This window comes from Penaeus chinensis, chromosome 22 (assembly GCF_019202785.1).
Source record: "Penaeus chinensis breed Huanghai No. 1 chromosome 22, ASM1920278v2, whole genome shotgun sequence".
NCBI lineage: Eukaryota > Metazoa > Arthropoda > Malacostraca > Decapoda > Penaeidae > Penaeus > Penaeus chinensis.
Window position 1 is genome coordinate 22,820,682 of NC_061840.1, and position 14,185 is coordinate 22,834,866.

At 39.9% G+C, this 14,185-nt stretch overlaps 1 protein-coding gene across 1 annotated transcript; it reads right to left on the reverse strand.

Annotated features, from left to right (window-relative positions):
* Positions 1–9,838: 9,838 nt before the first annotated feature.
* LOC125036999 lies at positions 9,839–11,022 on the reverse strand. Its single transcript, XM_047629960.1, has 2 exons — positions 10,942–11,022; positions 9,839–10,675 (listed from the first exon to the last, which is right to left on the reverse strand). The coding sequence occupies exons 1-2, from the start codon at positions 11,020–11,022 to the stop codon at positions 9,839–9,841; spliced, it is 918 nt and encodes a 305-aa protein (XP_047485916.1).
* Between the last annotated feature and the right edge of the window lie 3,163 nt (positions 11,023–14,185).

Sequence of the window (14,185 nt, forward strand, 5' to 3'; positions counted from 1 at the left end):
AAGTACTTGGGTCTAATTTTTAAATCAAGGCTTACATGGGCACCTCACATCACACATTTAAAGGTGAAAGCTATAAATGATTCTGCAGCTTTACCGAGCACATTCATCTGCAACTCCCATTGTTCTCCGGATGTTGGACTCAGTTCATGATGAAGCTCTCAGAATTTGTACAGGGGCTTTCAGGTCTTCACATGTGGAGTCCCTGTATGCTGAGAGTGTAGAATCACTTCTTTCATTACACCGGGACTACATGAACCTGATTTACTACATCTACATCCAGATTGGTTTTCATCCCCCTTGAGGATAGCCGATCCTATGGTAGGAGAATGAGGAACCTTGTGGGAGATCTTAATTTGAATCTCACTAGGGTTCTGGCTGTTGGAGCTCCCCAATCAAGTTGTGCTGGATTTGGATTAGGGAGAGTTTTCTTCAATACACTTCTAAGTACCAAGGATCAGATGCAATATATACTGATGGTTCAAAATCTGAAAATGGTGTGGGCATTTGGCAGTCTTTCTCTATCAACCTCAATCTTCTCTGCAGAGTTACATGGCATCCTTGCAATAGTCAAGGTAATTAGATATCTTACGAACCATTCTGTTGTAATATATTGTGACTGTCATAGTGCCTTGTAAGTAATCAAGAGTTTAAAGTCATCACATCCAGTGATGAGGGAAGTTCGATATTGGCTTGCACTGATGTCTGCACATAAAAAGATAACTCTGTGTTGGGTATCTTTGGGAATGAGCGAGCTGATGGGAAGGCCAAGGCAGCTACCAATCAGCCGTTTCCCTCTCCCACACCCAGCATCAGGAGTTGTCTTCGTGATAAATGGAGGGAACAATGAGGGCATACCTCTAAAAACAAACTGCGAGAGATTAGAGATGACCTTGGCAGTTAGACGAGCATCCATTCCAACCGACAAGTAGAAGTTGTATTAACAAGGCTAAGAATCGGACACACACGACTTACTCATGGGCCGATGATGGCTAGAAGTGAAGCACGATGTGAGGAATACCAAGAGCTATTAATGGTCGCACATGCAGTGGAAAGATGTGCAACATTCTCAGAACAAAGACGCAGGTTCTTTTTTCCCCCTTATACACTGAAAAATGTATTGGTGGGAGGATTGTGGCATAGAAGGCCTCATTAGTTTCCCTAAGAAAACTAATATTTTCAATAAAATTTAAGTATGCATAATGTTAAATGCAATAATTTTATACATTTAGAGCATAATGTTTATGCCTTGATTGTGAATATAATATTTATGACATTTATTGATAATTTATTAACGTTTTAATTATGGTGTTCGCCGCTAATGACCTTAGCTGTTGACGCGGCAGATAATTTTAAATGATCAATCAATCAATCGCCACAATGCATGCAACACCTATCTGTTTGTATGATCTACCATGCGCATTAGTAACCTAGCCTGATTCAGTGAAGAATAACTATGTTACCTCTATTGATTGTTTGGCGTCTGAGTACCGTCTGGCTGAGGGGGATGATCTCATTTCCTCTTTGTGAAGTTGCACGGGAAAGGCAAGAGCTGTGGCATTGGATCTGTGCCTTAAGATTATGATTATGGGATTTGGGTGGCATACCCAAGCCAATGTCAGCTAGTCTGTCAGCAAGCTCGTTCCCTCTGATGCCTATATAGCTGGGGGGACTTACGTAAATAATTAGGGGAGTTTAGGTTCCACCTGAAACACTAATTATTGATCCGGCTTAAGTTCGTCCAAGCACGAAACATCCTTAGCGCGTCCGGGGCACCGACGTCATCCCACATCATTACACATACCCATCACTTTATCATTATTGTTGGTGTTGTTAATCGTAATTATTATTATTATATTTTCATTGCCACCACTACTACTTTTATCTATTATTATTATTATTATTATTATTATTATTATTATTATTATTATTATTACAATTAGTATTGCCTAATTATTTTCTTTACAACTTTCTTCATTTGTTCAATCTATTCATTAATTTCAATCTCACAATCTATCTATACACACACATACCCCCCCCCCCCCCCGCTCTATCTCACTCCCGTGTCCCTGTGTCCCTCTGTCTCTCTCAACATCCATTTTCCTTTCTATACGAGAAATACTGATCGCTTTACCTTATTATCGCGAGGAAGTGAAACCGGAAAACTTCCAAGGCGAATGAAACTGGAGATTTCCCATAAATCTTAAATTGGAAAGAGGCTGAAGTCACATTTTTTTTTTTTTTTTTTTTTTTTTTTTTTTTTTTTACACAAATACTCGTGCAGTATTTGGCTCCTCTTTCTATCAAGATCACCCCCTCTGCATATTTCTGCCTACATTTACAACAAGTATATCCAATGGCGTTATCCCACCTATGAAGTCCGTAGGCTTTGTCATCTTATTGCTATTTATTTTTTATAATCATCAGACTTTCCCCATGTCATAACCTACTTCACTAACATTACATATATTTTTCACAAAAGTTTCTGCAACAGATACATTTTCCAAAGTTTCAGTAATAAGCGTCTTGGAAAAGAGGATGAGGCGTGTGGCAAAGGATTTCCGAAATGTGGCGGCGACAGCACACATAGATAGGTCTACTAAATAGTATAGCTGATACAGACTGAGATGTAGATAATATTCAGCAGCAGAGTAAATATTTCAAATATAAAATGTATCTGGGAGAATATAGGATGAATGTTTTGGCAAAAAAAAATAGTACATTTTCACTATACGACAATTAGGTTCTAAGACAAATTTGAAGGAATCTTTCCTCCTGAGCTTGAGCAGATTATTAAAATGCAACATGGAATGAATTAAGTGGAATGGGAAAATGCAAATGTCTTAATTTAAATTTCCACATTAATGTAACTTTAGTAATGTTAGTAATAATATAGTAAAGATAATAATGATATTTATGATAACGATAATAATAATAACACTGTGTGAGAGTAATAATGAAGATAATAATAATAACAATGGTAATGATAATGGCAATGATAATGATAATGGTAATGATAATAATGATGATAATAATAATAATAATAAATATTATAATGATTATTTTTGTTATTAATGATAATAATGATAAGAATGATAAGAATAATGATAATAATAATAATATTAATATTATTATTATTATTATTATTATTATCATTATTATCATTATTTTTATTTCATATTACTATTTCCATTATAACCAATATTATAATTATTATATTTATAATCAAAAATAAAAATCACAGATAATATTAGAATTATAAAAATGACAGTAATGATGACGACAACAATAGTTACAATAATATTAATGATAATAATAATTCTGATAACAATGAAAAAAAAAAAATAATAATAATGATAATAATAACTGTAATAATAATAATAATGATAAAGATACTACTACTACTAATAATGATAATGATAATAATAATTATTATTACTATCATTAGTATGAAAAAAATAATAATAACGATAATAATGATGATAATAGTAAAAACAATAAAAATAGTAATAAAAATAATGAACATTTAAGAGAAAAGATAATCATAATAACAAAACATAGATGGTGATAATAATGATAATAAAACAAAGATGATATTGATAATAAAGAGTGAAGGTGGTGATGTTGAGTACGATAATATAATGATGATGACGACAACAACAACAACGCTGATGCAACGGAAGTAATGGCTTCGGCGTATTTGTGTTTTCTTGTTTTCTCCTTCGTTGTTGTATTTAGTATTTGTTCAGCATGAATCCTACACCAGTAATAATCGGAAACAAAGAATGTATTCAAGAAGAGAAAATATTTAACTAAAAAGGGGAAAATTGTCCTTCCAGGCATAAAAGTCCTGACAAAGGAGCTGACTAGAGAAAGAACTCGAAGTCTCTGTCATTATTAGTGTTCTAGAGTTGGGAATTAGAGATTTATTGACAAAGTTCGGCCACATATTAATTTCCTGTGCTCGTGCAATGAGTTGTCTTTGTGCTTTTTTTTCTGTTTTGATTCTTTTTACATGTGTCAATTTGCATTTTTTTATATAGTTTTTCTAAGAAGAAATAGTGTTAATGCTTTCCGCTGGTCGTATTTTCTCTGTTTGGGTACACTGCAAGTGTCAGTGCGCGTTCTTTATATATATATATATATATATATATATATATATATATATATATGTATCATTAGCATGATAGGTTATGAAAATAGGAATATTTACGTTTATTTGATATTACGGGTGAGATGTTTGTTGCGCATCTCGAGTATTTTTTGTTTACCCATGAGCCCACGTATGACGTTGCTGTGGCGGTGGACGACTCGTGTGTGAACCCACTTCGCAGGGAATTTGTGTTGGCGACCTTTTATAGAAGTGGCAGTTATTGGGCACAAGTCTTTACACTCATGAAGGTATGTTTAAGGATGTTGAAGGGTTCAAATAAATTCAGAGGGGATGATACTCATTAATATTGAAAATACACGGAGCATGAGTTTGTTGTGTTGGCGTCGGCCATAATGTGGAGTGTTTACTTTCATATGATTTCAGCCAGTGTTTATCCAATGCTGTGGATATGGGTTTGTGCCGTAACTGAGACGTGATGGCAACTACTGGGAATCATGGACTGTGATAGTGTGGCCATTGAAGTGAGTTCAATGAAAATATACAATGTATGATTTATTTTGTGATATTGTTGCAGATTATTTAGTTACGTCGCACGAATTGTGTAGGCATTCCTTGTATTATTTAATATTGTGATATAAGCAGTTCATTTGTTTATTCGGATTGGATTGTTACTTTAGTATTAATTGATGTATGTATATTTTCTCTTTTTTTTTCGCAAATAGAATATTTATTTTTGTTATCCCTATTACCTGAATATCACATTTCAGGTTGAAACTTTGCTCCAATAAAAGACTGTTGCAGCTGATGGCTTTTCCTTGATATCCCAGTACAATATATATATATATACATATATATATATAAATATATATAAATATATCATCCAGGTCATCATCGATGACCTGGATGACAACATTGGTGACCCTGACGTGGGATCCTCCCAAGGTCTGTAGTATAGGTCTTAGAGACTTCAGAGGAGGAAGCCGAGGACGACGACAACGAGAAACCTGCAGCTCCAAGAAGGCCAAGAACACCAACGCCAAGGAGACCTGGGCCATGAGGCAGAGGATCAGCTTCACCCCGGCCTCCACCAATATATATTCTTTGCAGTTAACTAATTCAGCAGCCTGAGGACCGCCCGCTACCGGTGGTGTCTCCGGTGGAGTCTGCAGGGTGCACTTGAGGTTGAACGAAACAAGAAGGAAACGCGTCTAATAGTAGTCTTGTCATTTGCGCCAGAATAGGGTGGGACTGACCAAACAAAATTTCCATTTATCATGACATTGTGCTGTTTTATGCATCTTTTTTATTTCTGTAAAAAGCTGTGACTAAAGACATGTATTTTCATTTCTATGTCCTCATTCATCTCTAAACTTATATAAAGGTTTTGATACTTATAAGCCAATAATGGTACATTCGACTGGCAAGTTCATTATTTTGATCACTACCATTATGTAAATTTTGATATGCTTTCCAAGTTACTGGTTTTGGTCACTTCGTCAACTTTATTTTAGCACGAAAGTTATAGTTATATTTTCCGTAACTGAAGTTTCTATCAGTGCCCGTTATGTATGTATGTATGTGTGTATATATATACATATATATATATGTATATTTATGTATGTATGTATGTATGTATGTATGTATGTATGTATGTATGTATGTATGTATGTATGTATGTTTGTATGTATGTATGTATGTATATCTATACATATAAACACACACACACAGATACATATATATTAGGATATAAAGTTAGATTTAATTTAACACACAGTATTACTTAGGCTTGGGAAACTCTTTGAACAAGTATGATAAATTGTAATGTCAAATTATCTACATGAGCAAAAATTATTAGTCCTACGAGCAAGACAATTAGATATATCACGAACAAAGAATATGGCAGCAGGTCATATGGAATAAATATATATATACATACATACATACATATATATATGTATATATATATATATATATATATATCAGTAATTTAGAATGGTAGGGAGGATTGGTGTTCCAGTCGAGCGAGAATTCCAAAGTGAGGAAGGTGTGGGTATTCACAAGTTATTTTGTCCATCGTCGGCAGTGCCAGAGGGGCGCCTTTGTTAGGAGTGCCTAGTTTCGTTCTTTGCGGATTGGCTGGGAGGTCAGGTAGGCTCCGCCCTTGGAGGAGACGACAGGTAGCCTCCGCCCCAAGGGTCAGGCAGATGGGGACGAACCTAAGGGCGATTTCCCTGCGCAAGGCATAACCCACACTTGCCGACGTGCAGGGAAATTGCCCGTAAGTCCGTCCGCGACACTCTACGCTCTGAACTGGGTATTACCTAATATCTGGAAAAGGAGGTGAACGGTAAACTGATACCTGCAGATTGGTACAGATCTGATATTTACCATGTGCGCATATTGCCAGTTCATCTTACTAACAGACGCTTTACGAATAATATATGTATATATGTGGTTTAAAAACCTACAATGTAAAACTAGATTTAATTGAAAATGAGACTACAGTTTCGGAATCTACCTGGATTCCATCTTCAGGTCTGAAGAGGCAAGGAAGAGGAGGGGGTATAAAACAGAGGGAGGAAAGGCAACGTGGAGACACGGGGCAGGTGAGGACAGACGGACGGAAACGAAGGGAGGTCAGATCAGGTCGGAGGGTCGGGCGGACTGTGTGAAGGGTAGCCGGCATACGGGAGAAGGCAGAGGATGTGGGAAGCGAGGAGACTGTCGGCAGGAGAAAAGCTGCTGTTCAGGTTGAAATTAGGAAGCCGCCTTTTCAGGGAAGATTCCACCAGTCTGCGGGCGTGGACGTCAGCGGAAGGAAAGATAATTCGCGCCGCTGACCAGTCCATCAGATGGACTGGTCCATCCCTCTGCCCACCGACGTCTTCCTCCAGCTGATTCGTCTGTGTGTGGAGTCGAATTCCTTTTCCTTTGAGGGTCGCCTCTACTCCCAGACCTTCGGCGTGGCCATGGGCTCTCCCCTCTCCCCGGTCTTGGCTAACCTGTTTATGGAATTCTTCGAGTCTGAACTTCTTCCTTCCATCTCCCTTTGTCCGATGGTATGGCTGAGGTATGTTGACGACGTCTTCGCTCTCTGGCCTCATGACCCTGCCATGTTCTCGGACTTCCTGACCCAGCTGAACTCCCTCTCCCCTTTCATCCGTTTCAAGGTGGAATGGGAGGTTGACAACAAGCTCCCCTTCTTGGACACCTTGGTACATCGCTCTGCTGACCATTTCTCTTTCTCCATATACAGGAAGCCCATGCATGGTGGTATGTACATACACTTCTTCTCATACCATCCCCTCCATGTAAAGAGAGGTGTTGCCACTTCGCTGTTCCTCCGCGCCCTCCGTATCTGTGACCCCCAGTACCTGCATTGAGAGACCGACTTCCTGCGTCGTTTGTTCACCAAACTGGGCTACTCTCGTCATGTTCTCGACGCCGCGTTATCCAGGGCACGGCGTACCTTCTACCACAACTTCTCCCTTAAAGACTCCTCAGCTGCCCGTCCTCAGCCTGCCCTACACTGAGGAGATCTACTCTCTCCGCCGCCCTCTTCACACTCTTAACTGCAGGCTGACCTTTCGCCAGGTGAACACTCTTCGTCTTAACCTGGTCCACACCAGCCCACCCTCTTCCTCGAAGGTGGGCACCTATGCTATTCCTTGTACCTCCTGTGACAAACAATACTTTGGCGAGACGGGCGCCAGTCTCATTAAGCGCCTGTCTCAACATAAGTACGCTGTTTCCAGGGGACACAATAACAACGCTCTCTTCTGCCATCAATGGGATACAGGCCATCTGATGGACTGGTCAGCGGCGCGAATTATCTTTCCTTCCGCTGACGTCCACGCCCGCAGACTGGTGGAATCTTCCCTGATAAAGCTGCTTCTTAATTTCAACCTGAACAGCGGCTTTTCTCCTGCCGACAGTCCACTCGCTTCCCACATCCTGCGCCTTCTCCCGTATGTCGGCCACACTTCACACAGTCCGCCCGACCCTCTGACCTGATCTGACCTCCCTTGGTTTCCGTCCGTCTGTCCTTACCTGCCCCGTGTCTACCCGTTGCCTTTCCTTCCTCTATTTTATACCCCCTCCTCTTCCTTGCCTCTTCAGACCTGAAGATGGAATTCAGGTGGATTCCGAAACTTCTTCTTCTACTGGCTTTTCCCAATTTACTCGGGGTCGCCGGCACGGATCCGCCTCCTCCATAATGCATCGATCTCTGTCACCCCTTTCGCTATCTTGTCCTCTTTCACGCATTCCTCCCACCTTCTTTTGGGCATTCCCCTCTTCCTCCTCCCAACAGTCATCCGTCTAACCCTCTTCCCTACATAATCTTCATTTCTTCTCACTACGTGTCCCAGCCACCTCAATCTGCTTTCTCTCAACTTTTCTGATATTACTGCAACTTTCAATCTTTCTCTAATGTCCTCATTTCTTACTTTATCCAACTTTGTGAACCCCAGTGACCACCTCAGCATCTTCATTTCGGCTACCTGTATTTTCTTCTCCTGTGCTTTCGTCACAGCCACCGCCTCCATGCCATAAATCATTGCTGGTCTTACTATGGTCTTGTACATTTTTTCTTTCACCACATCTAACACTTTTCTATCGCACATCACCCCTGTTACTTTCTTCCACGCACCCCAACCTGCTTGTATGCGTTTTGTGACTTCCCTGCCCGAACCTCCATCTTCCTGCACTGTGGAGCCAAGGTACTCAAACTCTTTTACTTGGTTCACGTCCTCACCCTGTATCTTTACCGGGGTTACATCCTCATCATCATCCTCTACGTCCTCTTCTCCTACCTTCATCTTCAAATACTCGGTCTTCTGTCTACTGACTCTCATTCCTCTGGTCTCCATTGCATTCCTCCAAAGCTCAAATCTCAGCTCTACCTCCTCCTTCGTCTTCCCGCACACCACTACATCGTCCGCAAACAGCATATCCCATGGGGCTTCCCTCTGGACTACCTCCGTCATGCAATCCATAATCACTGCAAACAAGAATGGGCTAAGTTCAGACCCTTGATGCAGCCCCACCGTTACCTCAAACTCCTCCGTATCACCCGCCGCGCACCTCACCACAGTCTTACTGCTCTCATACATATCTTGTATCAACCTGATGTATTTCTCTTCCACCCCCCTCAGTCTCTAACAATTCCATACCTCTTGTCTCGGTACCCGATCGTAAGCTTTCTCTAGATCAATGAAGATACAATATAGTTCTTCTTGCCCCTCCCTGTACTTCTCCATTATCTGCCTGAGCGCAAAAAATGTGTCAGTTGTGCTTCTATTTGGCATGATCTCATGTCTATGATCCTTTTCCACATCTTTAGGGTATGTGAGGTTAGTTTGATGCCCCGGTAGTTTCCACAATCCTGTATGTCCCCTTTGTTCTTGAAAATGGGTATGAGAGTACTATCTCTCCATTCATCTGGCATATGCTCCATCTCCAAGATGTTTCTGAATACCTCTGTTAGCCACCTCACTGCTGTTCTGCCCATAGCCTTCCATGCTTCGACTGGTATATCATCCGGTCCCACCGCTTTACCATTCTTCATCCTTTTTATTGCTGTTGTCACTTCCATTTCTCCAACCCCCTCTATCTCTCCTTCTTCTGCAGCTTCAATCACTAGTTCTACTCTCGGGTTCTCTACATTCATCAATTGTTGGTAGTACTCCTTCCATCTTTCTTTTATCTGTTTGCCGTCTGTCAACACTAGTATACATCTTGCGCCTCCTTATGTTTCTGCTTGGCTATCCTGATAGCTTTCCTTTGCCCATCTTGCCCGTCTAGGCTACTATACAACTCCTCGTACGCTTTGCTTTTGGCTTTTGCCACTTCTCTTTTCGCTTTCTTATTTGCCTCTTTAAAGGCTACAATAGTTTCCTCACATCTATTTAGATCTCTCTCCTTCTTCTTTTCTCGCTTGGCCCTGATCGCATCCTGCACCTCGGTGTTCCACCACCACGTCTCTTCTTTCTTCCCTTTCCTGCCTGAAGTACGCCCTAGTACCTCGACAGCCGTTTCCCGTACTACCCCACTCAATGTGCTCCACTCTTTCCGCTCTTCCTTATCCAATTTCCTCTCCACCTCCTGGACAAATTTATTTTGATGTTCCTCTTCGTTTAACTTCCACCAGCGCGTTTTCTCTGTTCCACATTCGCTTCTTTTAATCTGTTGTTTCATCTTTACCTTGCAGACTACCAGCTTGTGCTGTTTAGCCACCGCTTCTTTTGGCAGGACATAGCAATCCTGTATTGTCTTTAGTTCCCTTCTCTTGCACATGATGTAGTCCACCTGTGTACTTTGTCCCCCGCTAGTATAAGTTGCTCGTCGGGTCAATCTCTTTTGGAAGTAGGTGTTAACTACTGCCATGCTTTTTGCTGTTGCAAAGTCCACAATTTTGTCTACTCCTTCGTTCCGTATTCCGACACCGTACTTTCCCGTAACCTCTGTGTCCAAGCTCCCTTCCCCGACATGACCATTGAAGTCACCTGCTACCCACGTCACCTCCGCATCTGGTATCTTCAGCATCACATCCCTGAGCTGTTCCTAGAAGTCGTCTTTCTCTTCATCCGTACACCCCACTTGAGGAGCGTAGATGCAAACCACATTCATAGTGGTTTCTGCCACCTCGATCTTGACCCATATTATTCTGTCGGATGTTCTGTTTACCTGCACCACTCCTTCTTTCATTTCCGGACTCTTTTGTTGTTTTCCCCCACGTAGTACAACTTATAGCCGTTTCCCAGTTCTTTGGCTTTTTGCCCTTTCCACCTTGTTTCCTGCACACACAACACGTCTATTTTCTTCCTCACCATTACATCCACCACTTCACGTCCCCTTCCGGTCATTGTACCCACGTTCAGTGTTGCGATGACCACCGTTCTGTCTACCATCTTTGACTTCCTCCTTTCACCCCTCTGAGCTATCTTCTTTAGTCTTACCCGCTCCTGGTAAGGTAGCCGTCGCTCACTTCTCACATCTTTACGGCGATCTTGCTGCACATCGCTTGTGGGGAATGCCCTAGCATTATTGTTTTTTCCTCTGGTTCCGTGTCATATTGTGTTTGGCAAAGGTTTTAAAGCCGGATGCCCTTCCTGCCGCCAACCCTCCCCATTTACCCGGGCTTGGGACCGGCACTTCCACGTCACTGGATTGTGAGGCTTCCGTGGCTGGGTTAGGTGGATTCCGAAACTGTAGTCTCATTTTCAGTTAAATCTAGTTTTACATTGTGGGTTTTTATACCATAGTATCAACACGGTAGTGTGTTTTCTCCTTTCATATATATATGTGTTACATACTTTTACAATATATATATACATATGTATGTTTGTATGTATATCTTTACATATAAATACACACACACACACACACACACACACACACACACACACACACACACACACGCACGCACACACATAATGCTTTTTTGTAGCATTTCCGAAAGCCCTTACACTTTGATACATTATTGGAACCTGCTAAAACATATTTTCGGTTTGCTTTCTTTGGTATGCCCCTACCTTGATACAATGTGATACACTCCGGCCAGACAAACAGAGCGCAATATTTTTCAGATTATTTCACATAGTTTCCGATATGGTTTTAAGGCCCGAAACCCCTAATTCTTTCAGATATAGAAGTCAACAGAAAACCATTAAAGCACTTAAAGCGGGTATATTTTTTAATTACTAGCGAAACATTATGACAACTTCATATACAATGGATAAAGTATCTGACTACTCTGCAACTTATATTATTTAAACAGACTACTCTTCGCTTCGCAAGGCTTGGAAACTTTTAAATGTATATTTCAGATTCAGTAATTATATATATATATATATATATATATATATATATATATATACGTATATATATATATATATATATATATATATATATATATATATATATATATATATATATATATATATATATGTGTGTGTGTGTGTGTGTGTGTGTGTGTGTGTGTGTGTGTGTGTGTAAATAATAATAATGTTAATAATAAGTAAATTAATTAATAGATTATACATACATTGTTGAATAAGGTTTTACATCTTATTGTATCCACTTCGAGTGAGCTCAGTGTCCGAATCAGACAGTGCCAATTGTCTGATTCGGATAATTCCTATGTATTGAATTTTATTCACAAATCAAGATACAGAGCAATTTCTTTGTTATCGTTTTTGTAGCGACCATGATGTAACATTAAACAATTTATCAAGTGTTATGGGTTTCGAGATGATACAAAAAGGCCCATATATGTTTAAAACTCTTCCCCTCTATCATTTTCATTGCTGTTACTATTATTAACATCATCATTATAATAATTATTATCATTGATGTTTATCTTATTGTGAAAATTAATATTGCTGTTCTTAATACTATTCTTTAAAATATATTATTTTTGTTACTATTACTTTACCCATATTATCATTATATTGATTAAAATAACGAATAAATATATGCATTTGTATAAACTCAATGCTCTTCGTACCAGTATTATGGACGCTGAGTAGGCACCATCAGAAAAAAAAACAAAAAAAACAGTGATGGCTTTTTCACGTAAGCTACTTATTTCATTGCAATCCATCCTGTTACCCGCATTTTGTTGATTCAAGGGGAGGTATGATTCTAATACTTTGAGGCGGAAAGGAAGGAAGCAGGGAGAGAAAGGGCTAAACTAGGCAAACAGGCGTTGCTAAAAAAAATTGCTTAATTTGGTGATTAACTTTGTCGATTTCCCTATATTCATGACTCAGATATTTAGATGTCTAGTCTCCATAACGTTCCTGATGGCAAAATAAGTTCATCTGAAGCTAAGTGAGAGAGAGAGAGAGAGAGAGAGAGAGAGAGAGAGAGAGAGAGAGAGAGAGAGAGAGAGAGAGAGAGAGAGAGAGAGAGAGAGACAAAGAGAGAGAGAGCGTAATACAGAGAGAGGGGGGGAGGAGAGAGAGAGGGAGACAAATGCAGAAAAGTTCTTAATGACTCAGAAATTAGACACCAAGTCCCCAAAGCGCCTCTGGTGGTGAGAGGCGCTTCATCTGCAGGAAACGCTGACGGCTGGATCGCCGTTCAATGAAGCAGCGACTCTCCTCATTAGAATCAACGGCTGGTGTCATCCTTGCGTTCTGTCAGTTAAACGATTCATTGATATTTTATTCCTCGTTTTTTGTCATATGAATCTAGTTAAGTAGCATGAACAAGAATTCAATAAGTAATTTTATGTTGCATGAACTCTCATGCACTGAAAAAAAACGAAAACACACACACATAAAAAAGAAGGATCAGCTGAATCATAGTTTCGTCTCTATTGTTTTCGTTTTTTTTTTTTTCTTGCCATGCATCCCTGTATTCCCAGGTGGTGAATCCTGTAACTTACGGTAATATTTCCATGCGCGTGCAAATGGAAATATATATATATATATATATATATATATATATATGGAGAGAGAGAGAGAGAGAGAGAGAGAGAGAGAGAGAGAGAGAGAGGGGGGAGGGGGGGGTTATAGTATTTCCATGCGCGTGGAAATGTAAATATATATATGTATGTATATACATATATATATATATATATATATATATATATGTATATAAAGAGAGAGAGAGAGAGAGAAAGGAGGGGGGGAAAGAACACACATGCTCTTGCACATGAAACACTGGTCCCTGGACATTGACGAGAATTCGACCTTCCCCACCAACTCCACAGGTGGTTGAGGCCTTTTCTTTGACACTCTTCAGCCCCCTGGGTCGAGGCACCTGTCGAGGAAAGGAATATCGGGATAGAGAAGCACAGGAGGTGCGTGCTAACGGGACACCTTGTCCGGTGAAGGTGAAAAAAATATTTGGACATAATTTTTACGAAACTTCTGCATATAAAATAGCTTTGTGGGACTTTTTCAAATTGCATGTTTTATGTCGTTAGTTGGAAAGCTTTATCTATTAAATCTAAAGTGTAAAAGAAGGAGGCACTAGTGCGACTTTCATTTTAACTGAAACAAACGGAAACACAAAATCTGAAATGTGAGAACAAGACAAATATACATACTTAGCATATAATGT